The 25,759-nt window shown below is 46.5% G+C and overlaps 1 protein-coding gene across 1 annotated transcript; it reads right to left on the bottom strand.

The window, feature by feature from the left end:
• Positions 1 to 59: 59 nt before the first annotated feature.
• MED26 (mediator complex subunit 26) lies at positions 60 to 23,859 on the bottom strand. The gene is made up of 3 exons (XM_040537441.1): positions 23,488 to 23,859; positions 6,174 to 6,248; positions 60 to 4,379 (listed from the first exon to the last, which is right to left on the bottom strand). Exons 1-3 carry the CDS (start codon positions 23,560 to 23,562, stop codon positions 2,685 to 2,687), a joined length of 1,845 nt encoding a protein of 614 aa, XP_040393375.1. The 5' UTR covers positions 23,563 to 23,859; the 3' UTR covers positions 60 to 2,684.
• Positions 23,860 to 25,759: the final 1,900 nt, after the last annotated feature.

The raw sequence follows: 25,759 nt of genomic DNA, 5'->3' as shown, positions 1-25,759 counted from the left end.
GGAGAATCCAGTAGCAGAGAAACTGAGTTCATGCAAAAATGAGAGTACACAGCAGATACGCACATGGTAAACTTCATTTGAACTTGTTTACAAAATTGACAAAAAAATCACCTTGTAAACTTATTCACATTTTTTTGGAGCTCACAGAACTGGTTATACTAGCATGCTGAAATAAAGATTGTCAAGCCTCATCTCGCCCTGGATTATATCCAAGTGAGTTGACCCTTACAGCAGAAACAAACTAGGTATGTAACAAGATTTAAAGCTTGCATTGTGAGTGAATTTCTCTAGCGATTTTGTACCACTAGGGAAAGGGCTGGGTCCAATACCTGAAGCTCCCTCAAGCAAAGTGAGCATCAGCATGGTCAGTTTGCTGCCGAGAGCCGTAAGTAATTTGAGAGCAGTGATGAACTTACGGCATCACTTGACTGAGCATGGCCCTTGTGGACCATCGGTTGCAGCAGAAATGTAAGCAACAGAAAAAAAGATTTTTTTATTTTTTTTTTTTTATAAAGTGTGCTTTGTTATTTCCTGAAATTTGCCCCATATTCAAAGGCCTCAAAAGAGCACAGACCCTGTTCCTAAATAAGACCATTCAAGGAAAGAGGGAGAAGGGTCTGGGGAGGGGAGTAGAGTAAGATGTACAACATTTTTCTTTTTAAATATAAAACAAAATAAGCATTTTGCAAAATGACCATCTTTTTAGGCCTCTACCATCAAATCTACCTTTCTGAGTTGCAAGATAACTTTCTGCAACTCTACAACACACTGCCTGACCTCATCAACTGTAGAAGGATAAAATGGAAGTAAACTGAAAATATACTTGGAAACATTTTTTGGTAACCAGTTTTTCAGGTTAGGAGATTTCACCCAGACCTCAGATTAAAGAAATGGAAGCAAACAGACATCAGTAATGTTTCTGAGACACCCACACATTTCAATACCGGTCAAATCACAAAAGCAGTAGGTTTTAACAAGAATGACTTCAAAATAAACCAAACGTTTTCAGTTGTATTCCATGGAATGATCCACCTAATGCATACCTGGTGATGAATACCTTTTTAAGATCATGATTTGACATCGAAGAGCTTGACTTTGCTTTCAAAGGCAGCAGAACTACTGTTGCCAAGGCTCTTCCACAGAGGTGAGATCCAGCACAAATGAGTTAACATCACTAAACCTAGAAACATTTTTGGTATTGTGTCCCCTCCCCTTTTCCCCTGGACAGAAGCCCAGTACCAGGGACTGTAGAAAACAACTAGTCCCAAATGTTAAAGCAATTACAGTTAATAAAAATTCTTAGCTTTCTATACTGAATTAGGCTGCTTTAGAAACCATTTTTTAACAATTAGGAATAATATATTACAAAATTACTCAGAAAAGAGGAACTACGATCTTTTTAGACTTTGAGGTACGTTAACGGTAATTGGGTTATCAGTCTCTAAACCCTGGATGCAACCAGAGTTTAAAAAAATCCAACCTGTGCGACTGAATACCACCAATATACTTGGAAGACATCTTATATATCCCTAACAGCCAGCTGCTTTCGACACTGTCAGATGGGATTCAGCTTCGCAACACTGCTCCAATGGATTCTCAGTTAGTTTGAATTGAGCAAACTTCTAAAAATAAATTAGTTCAGTATAAATAATTCACAAACTGCTTTGTGCAAATTTTTTTTATTTCCACATTTATATCACAATGTGTCCACTTAAAGGACCAAATAGCAAAGTTGCTCCCTTCTGCATCCCAAGAACACAGAAGTCTAGTTACTGTACATTCACTAAGGCTCTTTGTTTTTGCAAATTGCGTTTATGATGGATATCCATAAGGCAAACAATATCTAAAGGAATGGTAACAAGTATATTTCCAGCATACAAACAGGCTTCCTTTTTCCCTCTCACAGTACAGTTACAAACTCGTAGCACCCTCATTACATTTAGATTCTAGAAAAGGTGATTTTTTTTTTTTTCCTAGAAGTTTGCAGGAAGGGAAAAGGAGGAAAAATATTTGGCTGGTGGTGGTGGGATCAAAAATATCGTTAAACATCTAGTTTTTGCAGCATTTCTCAGAGACTGGATTTAAACTGAAACCAGACTAAAATATGTGGATGCCTATGGAATGTTGAGCTGAAGCTGGTCGCCCAGCCTGCAGTGCAACACCTGCTGTTTAAAACCCAATCTCCGTACCACATGACTTTAAAAATGCAATCATGTTCAGAGATGTGATACAAATAAAACTACAGTTTTTGCACATTGTCTCTCGAATATCTCACTGCCAAATAAAAACCCAAATCAAGTCAAATAAATAGATGCATATTTTGTTAAGGTAACTTCCACAAATTTTCTCTGTACCTGCCTGTAATAAGATTCCGGCATTCAGAAAGTGCTGGAAATCATCTTCACTTCTTGGGGACTAACACTTTTTTATAGCTGGCTCGCTATAGAGTTTTGAACTCAGTTTATCAACCTTCGTATGCCTTCCTTTGCAATTGTTAGTAAACTGGTAGCAGCATTTCACAAAAGGAGAATTTAAAGGAAAGAGCTGTCAATACCCAGCTCCCTCTCACCCTCTGCTCGTTGGGCCTGTTTGTCCAGGACAGGAGGCTTTCTCCGTGTTTAAGTGGCATAGCGTCTGCCATTTTTGCTAACTGCAGATGTAAAAGCATTTTAGCAAAACTGAACTCAGTCTAGGCAGACATAAGGCAGGATGTTCAATCTACCGTCATCCCCGTGTGGATCTAAAGATATGCACTGTGTCCAATCATACCAGTTACCCTGTGTATCATAACAACCGTTCACGCCTGGCCAGTTATGTTCACGTATTCTGTTGAGATCATCACTTGTGACCTCCCTTGTGACCCCAGGCAAGTCTGTAGGTTTGCTGTTAGGAGCTAGAACATGAGTCTTTCTAGCCTCTTTTCTAGTGCTTTCCTCCTGCTTTAAATATTCAGACATGAAGTAGTGAGCTCCTGGAGTCTGTACTCCTGATGAAGACAGCAAGCTACTCTGTCTGTTTAAATATGACTGAATTATTTCATTTCTGGATAATTCTTTCCAGTTCGTTTGTTCAAAAGGGCTTTGCAGGTTAGGTTTTTGCTCCTGCTTTTCCGTTTCTGTCCTGTGCTGTTCAGTAAGTGCAGGGATTTCTACCTGCAAAGGATCTTTCTGTGTTAAAGGTTTTATCTGTCCTGTCATGGGATCAAAAGTGAGTTTTCTCTCTTTTAATCTCACAGGTTTCACACCCCCTTCTGTCACGTGCCCGTCCAAGTTGACTGTATAGTCTCTAGGTCGGTACCTTTTCTTCTTTTTACTATCTGAACCTGAAGCAGCATCATCACTGTCCATTTTTGAAGCGTCCTGTGAAAAGCCCATGTGTGGCGTGAGAGATTCCCCAGGATGGGAGCTGGTTTTGCAGCTGGGAGACGTGTGCTGTTGAAGCGTCCCTGCTGTATGCCTGTGCTGGCTTTCAGAAGGTACCTGTTGCTCCTGCCAGTGCTGAGATACCTCAGTTACTGATTGCTGAGGGAACTCCAGTCTTTTTGCTGGCATGGGAGGTGTTGATGGTTGCATCAAGGATGGTGGCGGTGATGGCACCTGTGCAGTATCTAAGAACTGAGACCTTTGAGATGGACTAGGCATCGAATCCTTTGGTGAGTACGTAGTATGCTGCCGAGCAAAAGTATCATGCCTGACATTTCTAGGGCTAAACGAGGAACAGCGAGGACTCTTAGGTTGGTGCGGTCCTGTGGTTTCTTCTGATTTATCATGCTGCTGAAGCACTGCAGTCTTTAATAACGAGGAAGTGCTTGAAGGTTTTACAAGTCCCGGAGAACTGGTGTGAGGTTTTACAGCATTTACTGGAATCTTATTGTGTTTATCATTTTCACTGAGTTCTGTCCTGCTGCTTTCAGGCCCTGCGTGTAGATTTACATCTACAGGACTAGGAAAATTTTCAGGACTACCTCCAATTCCATTCGTTGGAGGGGGTGAAGAGTTTTGTAATACTTCATGACTAGCTTTGGAGACTTTTGGGGGAGGAGGGCCCTGATGCCCATCCCTGTGTTCACCTTTCCTTTTCCGATTTCCCAATTTCTCTGGTTTTGGAGAATTTAGTTTCTGTATGTCATTCCTGCTTTTCAATTCACTGATTGGCTTTGATCCAGCCACGGCAGGAAGCGGTGCTTCTGGTTTGCAGTTGTGAGCACCACCATTTGCTGATCCAGGTGGATTCGGCAACCCTCTTGGCACTGGTTCATTCTGGGTTACAGGTTCTATCAACTTTTGCCAATTTCGCAACAATTTCTTGGCACGTTTGGCAAGTTCCTCATTGGACGTCTTCTTCCTCACCTCATTGATAAGCCTCCCAAGTCTTGTTTCCTAGAAAAAAATAGAAGTTCTTTTACAAACATGTATCATTCTAAACAAAATTCTAACTCCATTTTCTAAGTAAGTTTCTGCTTTTTAATGCTTACCCTAAGAAATACCTAGTATAAAACAATTAAGGTTTAAGAGCTGAATTAGCCTTTTTGGAAGGATTAGCCCACTTGGTCCAGCATTCTGCCACACAGAACGAAACCTACTGTGCGTTTTAAGCCATCCTTTCTTCCTCCCCTGGCTAAAGCACCAGAGCCACTAGCTGTGAAAAACATCAGAAAGGAATTTTTAATCAGCAGGAATCTTGAGAGTATAGGTGAAAGCTCAGATTTGAGTGGAACTGCAGTACCCAAGGCAGAAAAGGTTCATTTATTACAATGAAACTGAGACCTGCAGAGAGAGACATGAGGAGAAAATCCAGAATCTTTGCCTGTCACAGTAACACTGAAAACACAAATCTCCATTTCACAGATCTGACTGCCAAGGTGTGATTTATGTCCTGTCTTCTTCCTTCATGTCCTCCCCCTTCACTCCTAGTAGCTTGAAAGGGTACTGAAGACCAACTTAAAGAGACTTTTCTATGATGCCCCAACACGGTTCTGTAATGGGAAAGAAGTGAAGTGTTTGTGTGCAAAGCACACTTGGAAACAAAGAATTCCACAAGTCAGATTACTTAAGAGCAGCACTTCAAAGGAAGACAGACTGGATTTTGTGAGAAATATGCAGCATGTGATACATATGTCGAAATGCAACTAGAGTTGACAAAAATCTAGACAGGTTTCAACGTCTCCAACTGGAAAAAAATCATCTTGGTATTGCACCTACGATTTACAGAATAGCTGGGTGATTCCCACATGGAATGCATTTCCATAGCATTTGGTCCTTTATGAATGCAAAGGTAAACCCCTGGCACAACACAATGCTTTCTGTACTGCTATGCCTCAGAATCTCATCTGTTTTGAGATTTGTTCATTCTGAGATTTGTCTCCCATGTGGCAGCATGGACAGCACTTAGCACTTACCATCTAAGGCTCACAACGATTATCACACAGTAACTGTATTTCTGAATATCACAATTCACGTTTCACAGTAATCATTTGCATTGGCATTGTGTTCAGTACTCACTAACAGCTGATCCTGTAGTACTGACTACTTACAGCATCAGATATCACCTCAAACCATCTTATAGCTACCTGAGTCTGGGGAAAACAGTCACAGGTTATAAAAAACAGTAGTTAAAAGCAATTTCACGATAAAGATTGAAAACCTTTCTATGATTTAGCCATAGAAGCATCTTTGGGCTCTGTATTTAAAAGTGACCGGAGACACTGCAGTCACTACCCCAGCTGATACTTCAACTTTTAATACATCTAATCTCACCACAGAGATTCAGGCATTGAAACATGCTGGACTAAATTTAAGATTAATTTTACAGAACGTTCCTTTCCGATTTCAGATTCATTGCTTTGTCACCAAACAACTAAAAAGGTGATCAGTAGCTCAACAAGAAGAGTGATGATGAATGTGAAGGATTAACAAGTAGCAAGTAACGATTAATGTAGTGCCTTATACAAATAGGAACCAGGCTGCCCAGAACACTGATCTGAATCCAGAAAGAACCACTGTGTACACATTGAGATGTCAAAAGAAGCATGAGAGGGACAAAATAATATCCTAATTGTGAATCCTTTGCAATCGATCTATTGTTTCAAAGAAAGCTCTTATGGAAATGAGACAGGTTGAGAAAGTCCTTTTATGCACACAAGAAAACCAAGTGACATTCAGATGGTGACATACCTCAAGTGCCTCTTTGGTAATGGGATATTTCTCCAGGCTGGAGATCACTTCCAGCACTGCCACCATGTTATGGATCTGCAACAAGGAAGAAAGAGTCACTTCATGTTCCACGTACATGTCTTAGTTATCAAATGTACTGTAAGACCTTCCACTTTATAATTGCTGGAAACATTAATCACAAAATTGCTATCACACTGTCTGGCTTTAGGGAGCTGATCGTTCAAAGAATAGGGACAAGGACACTTTACTGACCTAGTTGGAAGCTGAAGGAACTGTAACAAACACACACTTACATAAAACTAAATGAAATATTAGCAGTAAAACCAGCGTGCAAATTAGCAAAGTTCTGAGACCCGAGTTCAGGTATTAGTTAATTGTCCTAACTGGAAACATAAATGCCAAGTGAACAAAGAAAAGTAACCAGTGAAATCAGAAACGCAGCATTTATTCTTTTAGGCACTGCTTTAGATTTACACAAGTCACCGCTGACTAATTTTGCTCAAAATACCGGTGCTTCCTGTAGCTACGCCAAGCATCTAAAAGCCCAGGTACAAAGCACTCGAAGTTTCAAACCAGCTGAAGCAAGCTCAGTGCCCAGTAGGTGTCCTCAGCCAGTCGCCCAGCACCAGACAAACCAGGCGTGGGATCCAGCCCCGGCTCCCGAGCAGCCACCTTAAAAAGTGTCAGCATTCTGGAATTACACTTCCTGCTATGTGACACTGAGGAGCTACTTCAGAAATTCACTTTACAAAGAGGGTATCAGATCTTCTTTCTGATGGGCTTCGCTGCAACATTTCTGTATGCGCAAGTCCCTCCCAAAGGCAGCTGCCATGATCTGTGGATGTTAAACACGAGTGCGATTTTAATAACTCCTCTGAGAACACTCAGGCTACACAGGGATCCAGATTTCCATGACCTGATACTAACAGCACTGAAAACTGGAATTTCTAATTCACCTTTGTAGATGGATTTAAAAGATAAGCGAAGGAAAACTTGAATCACTGAGCCTCGTTTATTGCTTAACTGCATTTGTGACTCAACTGGACACGAACTGCAGCCGAGGAAAATCACGCAGCCAGGACCTGTGCAGGGATCCCACGTTAACCCCACGTCTTACCCGAGCACAGGCAGGCAGCCCTGCTCTCCCCACACCACCGCGAGGTTCTTCATGTTAAGAAGAACACAAGTTTTCAAGACTCTGCTTTTTCCAACTCATTTCTGCCCTTTTATAAAGTCACAAACAAAAGCAGGACTGCTTAAGGTTGATGATACTCAGATAAAGCTGCAATGAAACAATTTGCCTGGTTTTTACAGTAACTTATCAAATTTATTTTTTAAGTCTATATAGGTTTGGAGTGATCGTAACTCAAGTTATAAAATCTTTTTCAGACTAAAGATGAATTAAGTTGTCATGATTCTTTCTTTGCTGAATTGCCATGCCTCTGCAGACAGGTAAAGCCCTACCATCTGAGGCAGGCTTACGTTTTAAAGCACCAATTTCAATGTATTTTGGTATTTAGTATTTTACTTCAGTGCATTGACTTTCTTCATGTCTTGATCCTTGCATCCCTCACTGCCCAGGAAGGAGGATTTAGCACCACAGTTTAAGTAATACATAGCCCCCCCTTTTTCTTCCTCCAAAGTTTCTAGCTCCGGAGCGCTCAGAATAGCTAATGTTTAATTCTGGGAGTTTCCAGACAAACATTTTTAGACTTGCAAAACATGATACTCTCCCTCTCAACACGTGTTACACTAAGAGTTACCTAGGCACAAGAAATTGCTGTTTATTGCACACATCAATAACCGGTACAATTATTTTTGCAGTTACTGGTAATCCCCAAATATTCATTACCTAAATGACAAACTGATGGCAAAAAAGGATCATTAGCCTATCAGAAGGTCAAGATGGGGAAAGCGATATGCTCATATATATACACACACCTACAGAAAGATGAAACTGGTCAGGGAATTTCCAGCAACAGCTTTGCCTTTGTTTTAAAATACCTAAAGACACGCATATGGCTGCCCCCAAATGCTAAATCACCTCCCAGAGGCCAGGTCTGTACCAAAAGTGATAGCTGCTAGGTTGTTGCTGCACTCCCTTCCTCTGACAGAGGCATGGTACCAATTAGGAGAGCAAAAGCAGCCTTACACCACCGGGTCTGTGCTGATCGCTCAGCTCCTAGCAGAGCGCAAGACACCGGCGTCAGACTCTTCACGCACTCGTGGGCCATCGCAAGCACCCGGCCGCACTGAAGCCATGGCTGCAAGGAGCACAAACACTTGAACTGCAAGTAGCTTCTCCCATTTTTCCTTCTTCTGACCTTCAGGGAAGCCTGGTTCTCTTAAAAAAAAATAATTCAGGCAGGTTCAACAGCTTCTCCACCCTTCTCCAGTAGTTTTGTGCTCTTATCTTGAAACGCTTTATCCAAACTGGCAAAAAAGTTTATCATAAAAATCATTTTTACCTGTTTCAAAATAATACAGACTGTGAAATCTCTTGTGGTATAGTTAAACACTATGATGAAAACAAGATGACCTCTCCAAAAGGCCTCAAGTATCTTCTTTTCAAGACGAAGGCACCTATTTCAATAACAGCAGTACATCAGTATCGCACAGCAGGGTCTTTACCTTAAACCATCTGTTACTGGCTGCATAAAAATCATATATTGTCACATAACTGACATGAAAACAAAGTTATAGAACCTACCAGGACGTCCTATTTTGAGCAGCAGCAGCAACGATCATTTATTAATGCAAGCTGCTATTAGAAATGCTTCTTGGCTACGCAGCGGATAGGCGAAGTACCATACAGCACAGTGGGACAAGGGAGTTTGGCAACTTCTCCTCGGACACTGTGTAAGAGCACAATTGCATAACTCGGTGTCTCAAACTTGCACATCATTTTAGTTTCTTTTTGCCTTTGTCTACTTATGCTGCAACCCACTACAACCACCCCAAAACAAGAAGTACCACGAAACAGCCCCAGGACCTCGTTCGTATTCAGGACCTCGCAGAAAACAACCGAGAAGAATTCACACTGCACTTCAATTCTTCCCATGCTGCTCCCATGGTGTGAAGACCGACTGGCACACAGACTGATTCACTCCAAATTTTACCGGAGAACATCTGCTTCGAGTCATCTACAATAATCCTTTCCAGCCAACCCTAATGACAGTCACAGAAAACAAATCTTATTTATTCCATGCAAGCCTCCTGAAGTCATTCAGCCATACTCCGGAGCTCACTACTGGGATCTCACATCTTTTCCAAGTTCAGCAGTAAATGTTTTTACTACAGCCTCAGACAAAAGAACGGGGTTCTGAACTCCGTGGAAAAGATCAAACAGCTCAATTTCTCTTCTTTAATTGCTATCTTAATCCTGTTTTCGCTTTTCTACATCGAGAGCAATTCAGTAACTGACTTCAGGGTAGGCGCTACATGGTGGTTTAAAGGGCTAAGAAGTTTTTTTGGGTTTGGTGTGCTCAGCACGCAGCTGCTCCCTGCCGCCTCCTTCCTGGGCAGCTTTACAGGCAGCAGCAAAGCAAGCGGCTGCGCACGAGCTGGCGTCACCGCTTCCACGTGCCGGGGCTGCAGAAGGGCCAGGGAGAGCAAGCAGCCTGCTGGGGGTTTGTTTCGCACCAGGCTCAGCTGCTGCGGGTCGGTTCTCTTCCTCCTGCACCGAGCAGCCCAGCACGGGGCGAGCGCCAGCTCAGCGACTCCACTCTCCCCCAGCACCGCGGCCCCGCAGGCGCTCTCGCCCCGCTGCTGCCCAAGGAAGAACTGCCACAGAAACACTCGACCGTCGTCATTCGACCCCAGCTGAAATCAGTTTTTAAGGTTTTGCGAGGATGCTTCTGAAGATTTTTGCATGACCGGACCACGGTAGATGACAAACCAGATCTGAGCAGCACAGATGAGGGTCTGGGGCAGGAGGACTGGGTGTTTCCCTAGGGCAGGAAAGCCCAAGAGCTAAGCACAAAATTATAAAAAAAATTGCCGTGAAGCTGCTAACACAGATTTCTGTCCTACCGGATTCTGGACAGAAAGGTTCTTCTTTGTTATTTGAACTTCATGCAAATAATTTCAGCACTAAAAGGCATCCCTTGACACAGCATCATCATCCACACGGTCACGTTAGTACCTTCAGAAGTTTCTAAAAGGTATTTAAACCTGGCTTACAACACCTTGAGTCTAATCAACGAAACTTTTCTAAACAAAGTATAATGCTGTTATCCTCCTGAAGTCACAGGTTGTAATAATCAATAATCTGACTCCATTGTAAGTATTTTGAACAGACTACACAAACACATCAGAAGATACTGGCTTTGAGAGAAGGTATTTGACATTATACTACAATTTAGTTCTTCAGGACATGCTATCACTACTCAGTAGTTTGCTAGCTTCAAAGAAAGTTCAAAGAAAGCGCTTTGTTTAACAAATATCACAGAAATTCTTACAAAAACAAGCAAGAGAAGTGGACCTACAATGGAAGACCCAACAGATCTGTCTTTGATACTGATGTGAATCCAGATCTCTACCACCAAGTTGTTGTTTTCTGTTTGCAATTAATATTAAAAATGCAGCATGGTCTACCCAGAGGTTCATGGGGGCATTTGTACCATTTTTGTCTTCCCCATGCCCCTAGGACAGCAGCATTTTATTGGGAGTTACAAGAACTGTCATATCCACGGGTCATGTAAATCTTTAGGCTGGATAACATTAGAGAAAATCCTAGATCCAAGGTCAATACTGCTAAAATTGCCAGGAAGGCAGAACCGATCTGAATGCAGGTGTGGCAGCAGCACCATGAGGGATGCCCTCCACTCACGCTCGCTTTCTCCAGAGCAGTGTAGCTCTTACTTACATCTAAGCACCAATTCCTACCCCAGACTGGGGTCTCTAATCAATACCAAACTTTGCTCACAGCAGTGTATATGTGTAAAAGCTATTTGATTGCATTATAATCCAAAATATGGAATAAGGAGTAAGAAGAAAGAGAGCTGCTAGTCACAGTAGGCTTTATTTAAGCGCTGCGATGGAAATACAGTAGCACAGTGTTTATTTAGCACTTCATATAGGATGCATCAGATATCAGACATCAGCAATACATAACACGAACAGCAAACTAAAATGCCATTTATTCAAAGATACAGACCAAACACACAAAGTCAGAATTCAGGTTACAATCTGCTGGTATTTAGATCAGTTCCCTTGCAACTGATCTATTAACAGTTTCCCCTACCCCCAACGTGGCATGGCGTTGTCTAAAGATAGGGTACAGGAGATACTATTCACAGAAATGACATACCAAAAAGATGACCATGCACTACTTTGTTCATAATTACCGAAAGTGTTTGAAAGTTAGTTTGCATAAACAGAGTTCAAGTATTCCCTGGTATACAAAAGGTATTGTTAAAGGTGGAGGTGTGCTTCCTATTAAAGATATGCTTTGCTAAATACTGAACATGAATAGATGATTTATGCATTTTTGGGTTGATGACATCCCCTGAGAGCATCTTCTACAAGAGAAATTCACTGGGAGTCCACGCTTTGAAAACTGATCAGAAATGCGTACCGCAAAACAGCAACGAGAAATACTCCTTAGCTACCAAGAGCAGTCACAGAAGTACGGCAAGAACTTATCCTGACCTCTGGGTTTAACATTTCCAAGCATAATTGAAAGATTTTAAAAGTCTGCATACATTTTATTTGTTCTCAGCTTTTATTTAATGGGAAGGTAACATCATCCAGATTCCTCCCCATACATACTTTACAAAGCCAGGATCAAACAAGAGAGTTAGGTCAGGCTCCAGCAAGATACCGCTCTGCAAAGACATCAGCAGACCTGAAGTATTTCACTCGAGCAAGACACTTTAGCCCTGTTACCTTCTGACAGTACATACGCACGTGAGTAAATTGTACTGGGACAGCCAAGGGATCGAGAGGAGTTGGCCAGCAGGAGAACTTGCCCCAGCCCTTCGGAGCAGCCTAGAGCCAAGCCCCGAGCAGCCAGTGTGTGCCACCAGCACCTGGGCTCCGTGACCCACTCCAAGGGGGACACGAGACCCTTGGGTCTGGCCCTGACACCTCCAGGCAGCACACGGCGAGGCAGGGGCAACCATCCCCTGAAAGAAGAACCCGTTGGTGGAGTCATTAGAAGGTACAAGAAGTAGTAGGATACAGACTGAGAAGACTCGCACCCGTAACAATCGAGTCACAGATCAGCAGAGGCACGAGAGATCTTTATCTACAGGAGGAGGTCTTGAAGGCAACTAGAGAACTGACAGGACTTTAACACTTCGCTCCATTCATGTTTATTAACCAATAATTGGAAGACATTCGTGTTACTACAAACAGGAATAACTGTCTGTCAACTTCACCATGCACTATGCAGCCTGCATACAACGTCGTAAGACTTGTACCCTAGTGCCTGCTCCTCAGTTGTATACAGAAGGCAGAAGACCCACTGCAGCATGACACCTCAACAACTTCTTTCCCTCTCCCCACCAAAAAAAATTAAAAGCACCCATCCACCCCACAACCCACCCAAAACCACCACACCATGAACCTCGGCAAAACTTCTTGGAGGAAGAAGTTTATGAACCTGATTTGAAAAGCCTAGCGACTGAAGTGAAGGTTGGTCACACGAAATGCCATTAGCTGGAGGTACACGTGCGGTACAGAGGCATGGGAACAGAGGAAGAAGAGCTCACATCTGGTTGCCATTGGGCCAGCAGGGCAGAACACAGTGTCAACAGCATCTACCACAGCAATAGCACGGCAAGATATTTTAGTCTTGTTTTTCCCCCCACACCGTACTGATAAGGAACGGTATAGGCATCAAATTCAGCTGGAATTGCACGTTCATCCCGAGGCGCCGCAGTTCAAGAAGAATGTATACAAAGAGGAGTTCAGAGGAGAGCAGTGATAAGGGGTTTTGAAAACACAGCTAACGAGAAAGAGTTTAAGTACTCAGCTCACAGAGTATTGGAAAAAAACTAGGGAGGAGACGCACAAGGCTCGAAAGAAGCCTTCCTATGCATTATAGCCACCATAAAGAAAAGGGTGATCACTTGTTTTCATGCTCACTGACTTAGCTTGCAACAAGACAACGCCTGATTACATATGAGGAACAAGCAGAGAACTACCAGTGTACTCAAACAAGCTCCCAAATAGTTTCCATAGACACTACAGAGCTTTAAGAACAGACAAGACGAACCTGGAAGGAACTGTTTTACATAGGGGACGTTACTTCAGAGGCGGCGATGGACCACGTCGCCTCCAGACGGCCCTTCCAGCCCTGCGCCCCCGTGACACGCAGCTGGCATTCTGAGTTCTGTCTCCCCAAGAGGATGCACGCATGTTAATTAATTAGACGAAGCAGTCCGTGTTATAAAGGACTTGCAAAATTCAGCAGCCCGCTACCACCCGTGGCCCGCGGCTCGTCCTACCATGCGGGCCTCCTGGCTGTGCCAGACACAGCGCCAACGTCAGCCCGGCACCGCTCCGGCCGCCGATTGCCACCACTTCGAGCACCCCACACTCGCCACTCGACATCCCAACACCTGAGCAACACCTCAGAAATGGCAGGGGCCTGCCAAAACAAAGCAACTGATTTAATGAAACAGTAACAGCCACAGAGCTGTTTGGCTTGACCCAGCCCTGTGCATCCAGTGCCTTCTGGTGCAAATACCAAAGAGCACAACGAGGCCAGCTACAGATGTATTTAACCCTTTGTGGAACAACACCATGTATCTTATCAGAACCAGGCTCGTCAGGTGTTGAGCTGCACATCTAACGATTACAAAATAATGTAACGTGTCCACCTGGGCGTGATCACTACAGATCATTTCAGCACAATAAATAACACCCACAGAACCCAGCACTAACAAACGAGCCCTAAAGAAACCCAAACAAGCATCGCACTGGTCCTGAGGACATCTAACCATGACAATTTTGTCACATGCACGATAACCCTTCTTCCTCTCTCTCCACCTGTACAGAAAGTTTAACCAGATGAATCTTGGTAGTCACTATTTATTATAATCCATGAGCTGGAGTCCAAAATTATTGAAAAATTCAAAGAGCCATACAACTAGGTTGCTGTGCAACTCAAGCCACAGGAACTGGTCCTACTTCAACACGAGAGAAATGGGAGTTTGTTGACTATTCAGGCAGAATACCACAAAATATACGGAAAATCCAGCCTTAAAACACACTCCTTTTTATTTAGGATATTCTTGGCGCTTCCATGGTGAGGAGCGAGGCAGTCACTTGGCCCGAAGTCTGTACTTTGACTGTGGTTATTTGGGAAGGAGAAGTCAGGTGCCGCGCACCCAGCAGCTCTCCACTTCACCCAAGCTGCCCGTCGTTATCTACCTGCGTTACCGTAAGGGCAAAGTCAGACACTGAGCTAGATAGACATCCCCCATTACCATATCAAAGTACTTTTAAATGTAGCAGACCAATTTTATTCAAAATGCCAAGGAAGCTTCTCAAATGATTCCTTAAATGACGAGGGAGGCGAAGGTAAGAGCCTGTTGAATACATTGCACAGTGGGATTTATTAATTCATTGGCTAGAAGGGCACACAATGTGATCACGACTGCTTGTGAGGTTTTAAGCATGGTGTGTTTGCTCACAAATCTGAGAAACATACCCTTACAAACTGGGAAGGTTTTAAATACCAAGTCTGGAGAGAAATAAGTCACTATCCTTTCAACCGCAATTACTAATACCAAACGTACGTCAGCACACGCTATGGAGAGGTTTTATGGAGACGCCAAAAAAAGCGCAATCAATTTATCCTCAAATTATTGCTCACCGAATCCTAGATGAAATGCTGCTGCCAATCACTCATGTCCAAATACTTCCAGCACACAACCTTTCATCTCCCAGCTCACAAATCAGCGGGCTGCTTGGCTGTAGGATCAGCGCCACTCCGGGGCCAATCGCCCGGTGTGATCCTAACGGGACAGAAGGACCCAGCTCTGCTATCAGCATTTTATCTGTCCTTAAACAAACACCACTCAGAAGCTGGAAGCTGGCCCTCACAACGCAAGTTTAGTTATTTCCAACCCAGTAGCAGAAGCCTCCATGATTTCCACCTAAGAAAGCCCCACTGAAGTAAGCTCCTTGATAGCTTGTCTTAAACAGTCCAGCAGGGAAAATACTACATACACTCACATTTTGATATACAAACTCATTATACATGACAGTGGAGGCAAGATTTTTCACGATACAGTCACGTTCTCAATTAGCGTGCTTATTTGCACACAAATCATGACCACCTCACCTTTTCAAATACATCTGAAACATCCCCTCTTGAATCCTCTGCAGTCTCGCTATGCTCAGCTCTACTTGAGGGAAGTGTAGTTTCTCCAAGGATGAACTATTTCACTGAAGTAGACATTTTCTGGAACATCCATGACAGTTACTTACGTACTTAAATATATAAAAATTCCATGTTTCCTCCCACCTAATCAACGCACACAGCACAAGGAATGTTATACACTGACTATGCTAACCAGCTCCAAGCTTTAAGTTACAGACACTTGGAGCTGTTTGTAGACAGCCCTGAAGCTCGTTCCTCTCAGACAAGTTGTGAACGTGTGTTACCATCTTGGGACAAGCTGCTGTTCCTCCACCTTCCCAAGTGCTGCACTCCTGAAAAAAACGTGAAGATCTACAGTATAACCATGCAAATCAGCACGCGGAGCATCACGAGAACAATACGCGAGGAAGAAGCTCCCCGCAAAAGCGCTGGCTGTCAGTCTCAGACAAGATTTCCACCTCTGCGCAATCATCTTTACAGCACAAAGTTTCAAAACACACCCAGCTGAGCGTGTTCCTAACTACTCCAGACAGGCTCGGATGTAGGATTCAGAGAATTCCTCTCCTCCCTAACAGCTAAGTTTGAAAACCACCTTGTTCAATCAAACAGAACTAATTACGTTTTCCTTCCAGTGACTCCCTCAATAGAAATTTCTACCACCGACTGTTTGGACACGCTGGAAATTGTATACTTTGATATTAACAATCACACTTCAGCATGCACCACTGCCCCATGAAAGCCGTGCCCCAGAAAACACTGCCGTGCTGTTAAGTTCAGCAGACTGTACCTCAAATTAAAGCAATTTGCTAGCACTTAAATATTTTTCCAAACACTGAAAGCATGAATTACCTGCAGAAAAAAATAATTTAGCTGTTAGAATACTGAATAAACAAACCTGCAATTACATTAAGGTGAACGTGATGTACTTGCCTTTACCTTAAATATTTCTTTACAGACCAGGCACCTAAGTGGGGCCACACCATACCACGCGCTACGCAGACCGAAGAAAGTTTACTTGAAGTTATCACCACGCACAAAACAGCCAGAACGGGCAGCAGCAAAGAGTTATCAGCCAAAACAGATGTCCGTTTCGGTTTTTTTTAATTATATTTATTTTTAACTCTAAATCTAATATAGCAGAGTAACTACGCCTTAGAAGAAGTACTTCTTAATCAGTATCCTGTTTCCCCAGTAGGCAGAATCAACTCCTCCTCTTCCTATCCTGAAAAAAGAAAACTCACGGCAGCTCCTTGAAGAAACTGGAAGAGGATCTCCCCTCCCAGGGTACCGGGAGAAAGCACTTCAGTTGTTCTGGCACTGCTTCCATCAGGAGCCAAAGGTGTCAGTGACAGCACCATTATGCCAAAAGCTGATACCAAAAACGCCGGAGAGATGCAAGAGCCCACACCTGATGCACTCCTAACCCAGGCTCACCCTTAACTTGGTTCCACAAAAGGTACCAGAGGACTGACAAATTCCAGTTTCTCTCCCCAGCCCAGACTTCAGAAACATGGACTAAGCTGAGGGTCTTCACGCTTTATAAGCCCCAAATTGGGTCTCTGCCCACTCGGGAGCTTGTGACAGCAAATATTTTCCCTCCCTCCCACCCACGGCAGTGCCAGGCTGCAGTGCCTTGGCAGCCGGAGCCGCTCGCGCTGCCAGCCACTGCAGCTGCACCCCGCGGCCTCCCACCAGCTCCAGCACCCCTGGAACCCCCTGCTCAGCTGTCCCGGGGCTCCCCACTCACCCAGGTTCCTTCAGGACCAACCCAGTGCCCCAAAAAGGCTCACCCCGGGGTCCCAGGTGCATCGGTGGCTGCGGGAACGCAGATGCCCGCGGTCAGAGCTGCTTGAGAAACCGCAGCCTCAGCTTCCCTGCTGCCTGGGAAGTTGGGTTCAGCACACCTCTCCTCCTGGAAGGATGCACACCTTGCACATCAGCTGCTTTTTCCACGCCGTTGTTTCACCGTGACTGGGAGAAATTATTCCAGATGTTTACCCTACCTACAGAAAGTTGGTTCTTCTGTTCAGTAAAATGCTCCATGGTTCCACCAAGAGAAAGAGAAACGTGTTACAGCCATTTCCCTCCCCACACATCTTCCCTGAGTGACTTCAGTGTCCAAATCACAGGCCCGCACCTGCAGACAGGCGCTCGCTGTGAAGCTTGGCTGTTTGGATTTAAACAGCCTGAGCTTGCACCACCCCGGGCTGCCACCACCCCACCCTCACCTCTCCTCGCTGCACGGTCCCCACCAACCTCTGTGCCAAAACCACCTCTCCCGAGCCACGAGGAGCCAGAACCAGGCTTCCAGGTGAGCCCTGAACAGGCAGAGCGGGGCCAGGTGGGCTCCTTCAGCTGCCCCAGCCGAGGAGGGAGCAGGAAGCGAGGAAGGGGAAGGGGAGCAGAGCCGCTCTGCTGCCGGGAACAGCTCCGCTAGCAGCTCCAGCTTCTGTAAGCGTGCGAGTTTAAGCCAAGACAGTTTAATTTTGGGTTATTTGAAGCATTAGCCACTGCTGTAAAGTGGTTTACTCTCCAGTTGCAACCCTCACCCAGGAACTTCCCCCTGGACATCCAGCAAGAAGCTGCCCAGCACTTCTCCCAGGTCCACGTGCCTGGCCACCGCGCTGCTACATTGCAACAAAAAGGCAGGAACAACTCCAGACACCTCCGAACCACCCCGTAAAGACTCCACAACTGAAACTTGACCATAAGGCACCCGCTCTCATCTCAGAGCACGCCAACAGGCGCGGTTAACTCCTACGGCAACACCGCCTCTTCCCCGGCAGCCCCAGCCAAGCTAAGGCAGCAGGGGAGCACGAGGAAGCGAGCAGCGCACCGCTCTGTAGCCTCTGAACCTATTTAAGCACTTTAATACCCATTCCTGCTGCCACACCTGGGCCAGGACTACTCACAATGCACCACGAGTTGCATCAGGTAATTGAGCAACATCACAAACTACCAAGAAAAAAAAAAAGAGATCCTTTTCCTTTTTTAGCCCAGATCAATCCCCGAGTTCATTCTACCACACGCTCCTGCACCAGCACACGTACAAGGGGTGTACGTAGCAGGAATAAGAAGTGGGTGTTATTTAAATTGTCACTGCCGCCGAAACAAACATTCAAATTACAGTTTAAGAACAAATGACTACTGCCATCATCACCACAACCTGTGGAGTTTCAAGGAATTAACCACGGGAAGGCAATTTTGGGCATTCCCAGTGTTGGACCCCTCAACCCAAACTCGCTGCGACTTTTGTTCCGCTCCGATTCTGTCGTAACAGCCTCAAGCTTTGTGACAGCGCTGCTGCAATGGGTACAACTGCAAACGAAAAGCTTTTAAGCACCCCAAAAAACCTCTCCAGAAGTCACAGGCTGTACGGCCACCAGTGACAAGTTGCCCAGGACCAGCCAGGGAGCTGCGCAGACAAGCGCTACCTCAGACCAGTTAAACCCAGTATCTACGTGAGCATCACAGGCACCGGTGGAATATACTTCCACCAAGCACAAAGGAAAACAAAATTAATTAGTTTGCAAGCTGCTTCGGAAAGGGATGGGGGAGTAAAACTGCAGGGCAAGGCCAAGAAGCCAACAGTATCTCCACCCGCAAACCAACGCATTAAGTGAACTCAGCTGTTGACAATACAGAGCATCAAAAACCTCATTTATAGTTGTTTAAAATGATCAAGAGACCAAATACATTGGGACTTACTACAGCCGACACCGAATCTTTCTCTGGAACCCAGGACTGATGTGATAACGCCACTCCAGACTCTACACATCAGGGAATACCACAACCACCTGCGTGTTTCCCCACACACCTGAAACAATCAGCTGCCTTGATGCACAAACGGAGATGTGGGATTGCTCCTTGAAACAGGACGAGCTACAATAAAGAAGCAAAAAGTTGGGAGAGGCACAACAGGTTCCAGTCTCTTTGCACACCGCAGCTTCCTTAAAACTGATAAGCTCATTAAGGGCCTCGCAGAAAAGGATAAAGCTAAAGCAAAAGCCATGCCTAGTCTACTTTCGCCCACACAGCACTTCCCTGCATCTAGAGAAATTACCAAGACCATCCCGAAGTGAAGTACTGCCTTCCTTCACCCCCAACATTTATATTATTAGAGCGACGTCTGGCACCTTCTCCCGGAAGGAGCTCTCCTTTTTAAAGTCAATTCTAGAAAGCGTATTTATCGCTGATGATAGAGGCTTTGGTTTCTAGACTTCGGCAGCAGCCATGGGAGCATCTTTATGCAACTCATGCGACAACTGGGAGATCACCGTGAGCCAACACACTAAACCTAATACAGCACACAAACCAGTTTACTTTTTAATAATTCAGATCAGGGACATCTCCTGAAGGTCTGTGCAGCAAGGCCAGCTGAGGTGCTGCACACACGGCAGCCTGATTCACAGCCAACACAATCCCCACAGTGAACATCCAGTGGGTTGTTACTCAAACCAACGCTAGGTTTGCATCACAAAGCAGTATTAATGGCAAATAATTAAATTATTGTCTAATATTTAACATGCGAAGACTGCTACATATTCAGGACGAGGAACCATTTAATTGCAAGCGCAATTCTAAGAGCCAGTTGGAAGCGGCAGGCTTTCCCGCAGAGCAAAACCGAACCGATCTCATTATTCCTGACACCAGGTAATAAATTCCCCGAAGAGCACAGAGCACAATTTAACAAGGCAAAGGTGTTCTGCGTGGTGGAAGTGGTGGTTTCTCCGCACAAGGAACCCGAAGGGAAGCGTTGTTCCTACCAGAACCAAGGAAATCTCCTCTACAAGACCTCACCCAACTGCCACAGTAAGGTGTCGGACCCTTCTCCAGCTGGCGTTTCTCCCAGGAAAAGGATTTTCCTGCAAGGACATCACATCGTGTGGGTGCTAACACCAACCTCTTTCCTCCGATACAAGTCGCGGTGCGTTCCCGCTAACCCACAAGCTTTGGAAGGAAATCGATGTTGATACTTAGTGTTTAAGCCATGCAGCAGAAGTAGTTTGCCCATATGGTTTTTTTGATGCGAAAAGGCTGAATAAACGAAGACACGAAACCAGACATCCCGGGTGGCTTCCAAGATGATGTAATTTTTTTTTAAATAGCTTATTTCTTATAGGTCTCATTTGAAATTGAGGTTACCCATGTAAATTGTGAACCAAGTGCGCGAAACTAAGTTATAAATATATTCTGCAGCAATTACTAGAAGAGGTCTCAAGTGCTAAGTGCTTGTGTACAATTAAAGCATCGCTCCTGAGTCAGCACGGCTTGATGCAGCAGTTAAAGATGAACAATTGGCACGGAAGATGATTTCTCAAAGCAAGCAGGTTCTGAAAACTTGGGAGAAGATTATTTTGGTCAGTCCAACAACACTGATAGGGATTTTTTTTTTCCCTTAAGGCAGGACCTCAGACTTATTTGAGATTTGTATGTACTCCGAAGACCTTTAGAGGCACACCGAAATGGATATCCACATGGGTGGAGGGGCTCGTAGTAGAAAACACATCAGGGAAGCTTAAACTGATTGTGGGGTACTATTAGTTTAAGCTATAAAGAACTGTAACCTCCTCCTCACCCTCACAAAACCAGACCGCGTTTTCGCACGTTTGTCAATATCCGTGCAATTTTCACCCCTCCTCCTCCAGAAACACACGCACGCTCACACCAACAATTATATTGAAAATCCTGAAAGAAATCCAGGCCTCAAAGCTTCACTTTCTTGGTAAACAAGGAAGTCAATCACAATAATGAATACTCTAAGTTTGAATGCAACCACTTCTTTTAACAGAAGATTCTAAAAGCCAGAAGAAAGTAGCCACAATTTTCCATGAGCACCAAGAAGTGCCGCGGCTCATACCTGCAGTGACTTCGTCCTGTGGGAAAACACCAGAACAGCTCTCCTTATGCTCCTGCACTGGGACTCAGGTCAGACTGAATTCAAAATCTACTTTTAAGCGTGTTCAAAAAGTCAGATTTTTCTTCCCTTCACAGAAATGGTGTGACAGACAGCTTTAGCTACTGTTTGCCATGTATTGTATGTGCTTTGGAGAAAAAAAAATCTGAGCTCTAAGCCTGCACAATGAATCTCCACACCACCTCTGCTCTCATTCGAAGAAGAGGTTAAAATGGAAGACAGCCCCCTGCCTACAGGCATTTCTGAACAATGGGCTGATTTTTCCGCCGCTAATTATTGCCCTGGATAAGTATCAAGTATGTAGAATTATAATTTAACATACATTACTCCTAAGCTTATGGGGCTACTGACCTGTAGGAAGCTCAGCAGAGCTGCGGGCTGATGCTTGAACTTCCCCCGCAGACAGCTGCCTGGTTGTTTCTGGTCCCCCGCATCACAACCAAGCTGCAAGCACTTTCACAGCGGAATGTAGGGTTTACGTATGGGGGAAAAGGAACCATATCCATCACAAAATGCACTTCCTAGCTGCTTAACTGCACGCAGCCAGAGTGTTTCAGAAAGTAGCACCAGAAGTAGGGTAACCTGTGCCGCCAGCAGTTTCGAAGTTAAGGGAAACCAGAGACCTGCTGGAATTTTATGTAACTGGGTTGCCCCTTGGCCTCACAAAGTGAAAAAATCTGCAACCACGAGAAGAGAACCCTGAGCAAACAAAATTCATGAACTGACATTTTGGTGAGAACTGAGTTAAAGTACTGCAAACTCAAGCAACTCTGACATTTAAAAGCCCACAATTACCATGATAATTCATTACTGTTACTCGAACATGCGATATCGCCGCTCATGACAAATGCGCATCACAGTGGATTACTAAAGAAGTTACAAGGTCAGGGTGATTTTGGGTGATTTTTCTTCCGTTTTCACGTCGCGCACAAGCCGCTCCAGAACGTTTCCAAATGGCAATAGCTTTATTAGCTACTTCAAGACTGTGATATATATCTATTACAAAAAAACACTTATTCAGAGAGAAGCAGGTAGGAGTTTAATAGAGCCAATATATCATTTTGTACACCCAGCCTCCTGGAATACCACGCACGCACACATTCAGCCTGACGCACCCCTGGCTGCCCCCACGACAAACTGCAGACGCCCAGGCCAAACGCACCTTCGCGTCCTGCTGCGGTGCCTGCTGATCTAAGACTACAGAAATCTGACAGATTGCAGGCTCCGCAGCCCTCTCACCGTAATAAACACCTGAGCGGAGAACTGCTTTAAAACGCCAAAAAAAACTTAAAAGGAGGAAATAACGCTTCGGATAACTGCAACGTATACGTGAAGGCCACTTACTGGTGAAACACATGCCGACTTCTGTGCTTACACTACATCCCAGAAGGAGCAGATAAGCTCATTAGCACTCTGCAGGGAAGGATAAAAGCGAAGACCGAGGCTGCCCGGTGCTGGAGGAGCTCCAGAGCCCCGACTCCATCGTCAAGGCCCTCCGGGTGTCCCCCAAAACCCGGGGCCGCCTCCCCGGCCTGGTGACTGCGGCTGGAGGCAGCGGGGGGCCGAGGAACAGGTGGGCGCCCCCCGGCAGGTCCCGGCGGCTGCGGGAGCCCGGCCCAGAGCCCCCTGCAGGCCGCAGCCGAGCCGCGGCCTGGCGTCGGGAGGCCGCCGGGCCGCACGCCGCATGGCCGGGTACCTCCGGCCGGCCCCGGGGGTACCGGGAGGCGGCGGGACGCGGCGGACCGAGGCCCGGTGGGGAGCTGGGGGGCCCCTCCGGTGCTCCCGTGGAGGAGGAGGAAGGGAACGGGGGGGACGCCGCCGAGAGCCGGAGCCCCCCCGGGTGCGAGCAGGGCGCTGGGGAGCTCCCCGCTACCGCCCGCAGCGGAGGCTTCCGGTGCTCGGGAAGAGCCCGGCGGGAGGCTGCGGAGGAGCGGCCCCGGGGGGACCCTCGGGGAGCGGCGGCGGCGGAGGCGGGGGGAGCCCCGGGCCGGGCGGCCGCCGCCCGCCGTCTCCTCGTTGCCGGCTTCGGGAGCCGCCGGGCCCGGCCGGGCCGTACTCACGTTGCTCTGCGGGTCGATGGCCTGCAGCAGCCGGTCCCTGATCTGCTGCGGGGAGGGGGCCGGAGCCGCTGTCATTGCCTGGGCGAAGCGGGGCGGCTGCGGCCGGGGCGGGCGGGCGGCGGGGCCAGGCCGGGCCGGGGCGGCGGCGGCTCCTCACTCGCCGGCGGCGGCGGCCTCTTCGGGGAGCCGGAGTCGCATGTTCGCTCCCCGCGAGGCGCGGGGGGAAGAAGAAGAGGCGGCGGCGGAGCTCGGAGCGGGGACAGAACCGCGGCGGGCCGGGACCGGGCCGGGGCCCGCCTGCTGGGCTCCGCTCCGCTCCGCTCGGGGCCCAACTCAACTGTGGGCAGGAGCCAGCCCCGCGCAGGGCACCCTGGGACACGCCCGACGCCGTTACGCACGGCGCGCCCCTGACGTCCCGCCGCGCGCAGCGCGCGTGCGCGCGGGGAGGGAAACTGGCGGTGACGGGGGGGGCGCGGGGAGGAGCGCGGGAGCCCGCGGGGCTGAGGGGAGCGGGGTCGGGGCTGAGGGGAGCGGAGCGGGGCTGCGGAGGGCGGCAGAGGGCGGCCGCCGGACCCAGCTCCTCACGGGGCGTCCCCGCGGCTCCCAACGGTAGCTCGAAGCCTGTGGGCGAGGCCCCGCGCGTCACAGAGAGGCGCGACGGAGCTCTGTGAGGGCAACGGCTGAAACGGGGGGGGAAACGCCCCAAATATGGGGGAAGTTAGAACGCTGAGGGGAGACCTCATTAACATGTGTCAGTATCTGAGGGGAGGGCGTCGAGAGGATGGAGCCGGTCTCTTTTCGGGCGTGCCCAGCGACAGGACGAGAGGCAACGGGCACAAACTGAAGCCCAGGAGGTTCCGGCTGAATATGAGGGGACACTCCTGTGCTGTGAGGGTGACAGAGCGCTGGGACAGGCTGCCCAGAGGCTGGGGGGTCTCCTTCTCTGGAGATTCAAACCCCGCCTGGATGCCATCCGCAATGTGCTCTAGGTGATCCTGCTTGACGGGGGGGTCGGACTAGGTGATCTCCCTAAGTCCCCTCCAACCTCGGCCATTCTGGGATTCTGCGAAATGCCCAGAATGTGGAGGAAATCATGGAATCATATGCCTGAGGAGCCTGGAGAGCAATCCCCAGGCAGGTAGAAAGCGGTGCTGGGTGGTGGGGAAAGCCCTCCCCGCTTGGTTCAGCGAGTGGTTATGGGCCAGCTGGAAAACGGAAAGGAACCACCTGAAGTTCTGTGCCAGTTTAAAATAAACGTTCACCTTTGCTCATCTCACCAGTGTGCTCTCCCCATCTCTTCGCATGACCACTGCTTAGATATTAAAGGATATACAGACATATGTGCAAAATCTGTTTGGAGGCCTTATTACGGGTTAGGAGGAGGGTACTGCAGTCTTTTTAGTTGTGAAATCTCAAATGTGTCCTTAAAGAAGTTCTTTCCAATTCCAAACCCACAAAAGACTAAAAGTTTTTGCCAACTGACAGAACTTCATGTTTTCATTAGATTCATAAAAATGGGCAAGGCAACCCTTGTAATCCACACAGGTATTAGCTGGGAAGAGTTAACCCTACAAAAACTGAACAAATAGTTCTTTATAAAGACATATTTACCTTCCCACTTTTGCTCTCTGTAGATTCAGAAGAAGGTGCAATTAAAAAGTCAGGTTTTCAGAAGCTTGTAATACAAAATTGGACTTGGTACAAAAGCAGCTGTAACAAACAGCTTCCACTGAAAGCCACCCTCTATCACACGGGATAAGCACTCAGCCCAGCATTTAAATGTCCCAAAGCATATCAACAGCAGCTTAAAACCAAGTAGTTGTTTTTAAAGCACGTGCATAGGAGCTGAATGACAACTTTAAAACTTTTATTATTTTCATAAATTGAAATTGTGAGGCTGCAGCATGCTGTTAATCCATATTATCTAGTTAGAGCTATAAAACTGTCTGTATTCCTTACCAGTACAGCTTGGTCATCTTCCATTTCCCATATTCACCACAATCGGAGTGTCGCTCAGAAAGCAGGTCATCTCAGCACAGGATCAACCATTTTTCAGAGTAAGAATTAAAACCCAGTCTGAAAATGAGCCCTGGACGCTGCTCTGCTGACTGCAGGGGCCCTCTAGCGGCTTATGCATAAGAGCGATTAAACCTCCCGCACCCCCATTCGTCTGCATTTCACTGAGGAAGACTTGGACTAATGACTGGTAGGGAGAAAATGTTTTCCAAAAATTACATAAAACACTTGATTTTGTTTAGATGCCAAGGCAAGG

This window comes from Cygnus olor, chromosome 26 (genome assembly GCF_009769625.2).
Source record: "Cygnus olor isolate bCygOlo1 chromosome 26, bCygOlo1.pri.v2, whole genome shotgun sequence".
NCBI classification, from domain to species: Eukaryota; Metazoa; Chordata; class Aves; order Anseriformes; family Anatidae; genus Cygnus; species Cygnus olor.
Note: the sequence above shows the minus strand (reverse complement) of the source record. Positions and strands in the feature narration are given on the sequence as shown.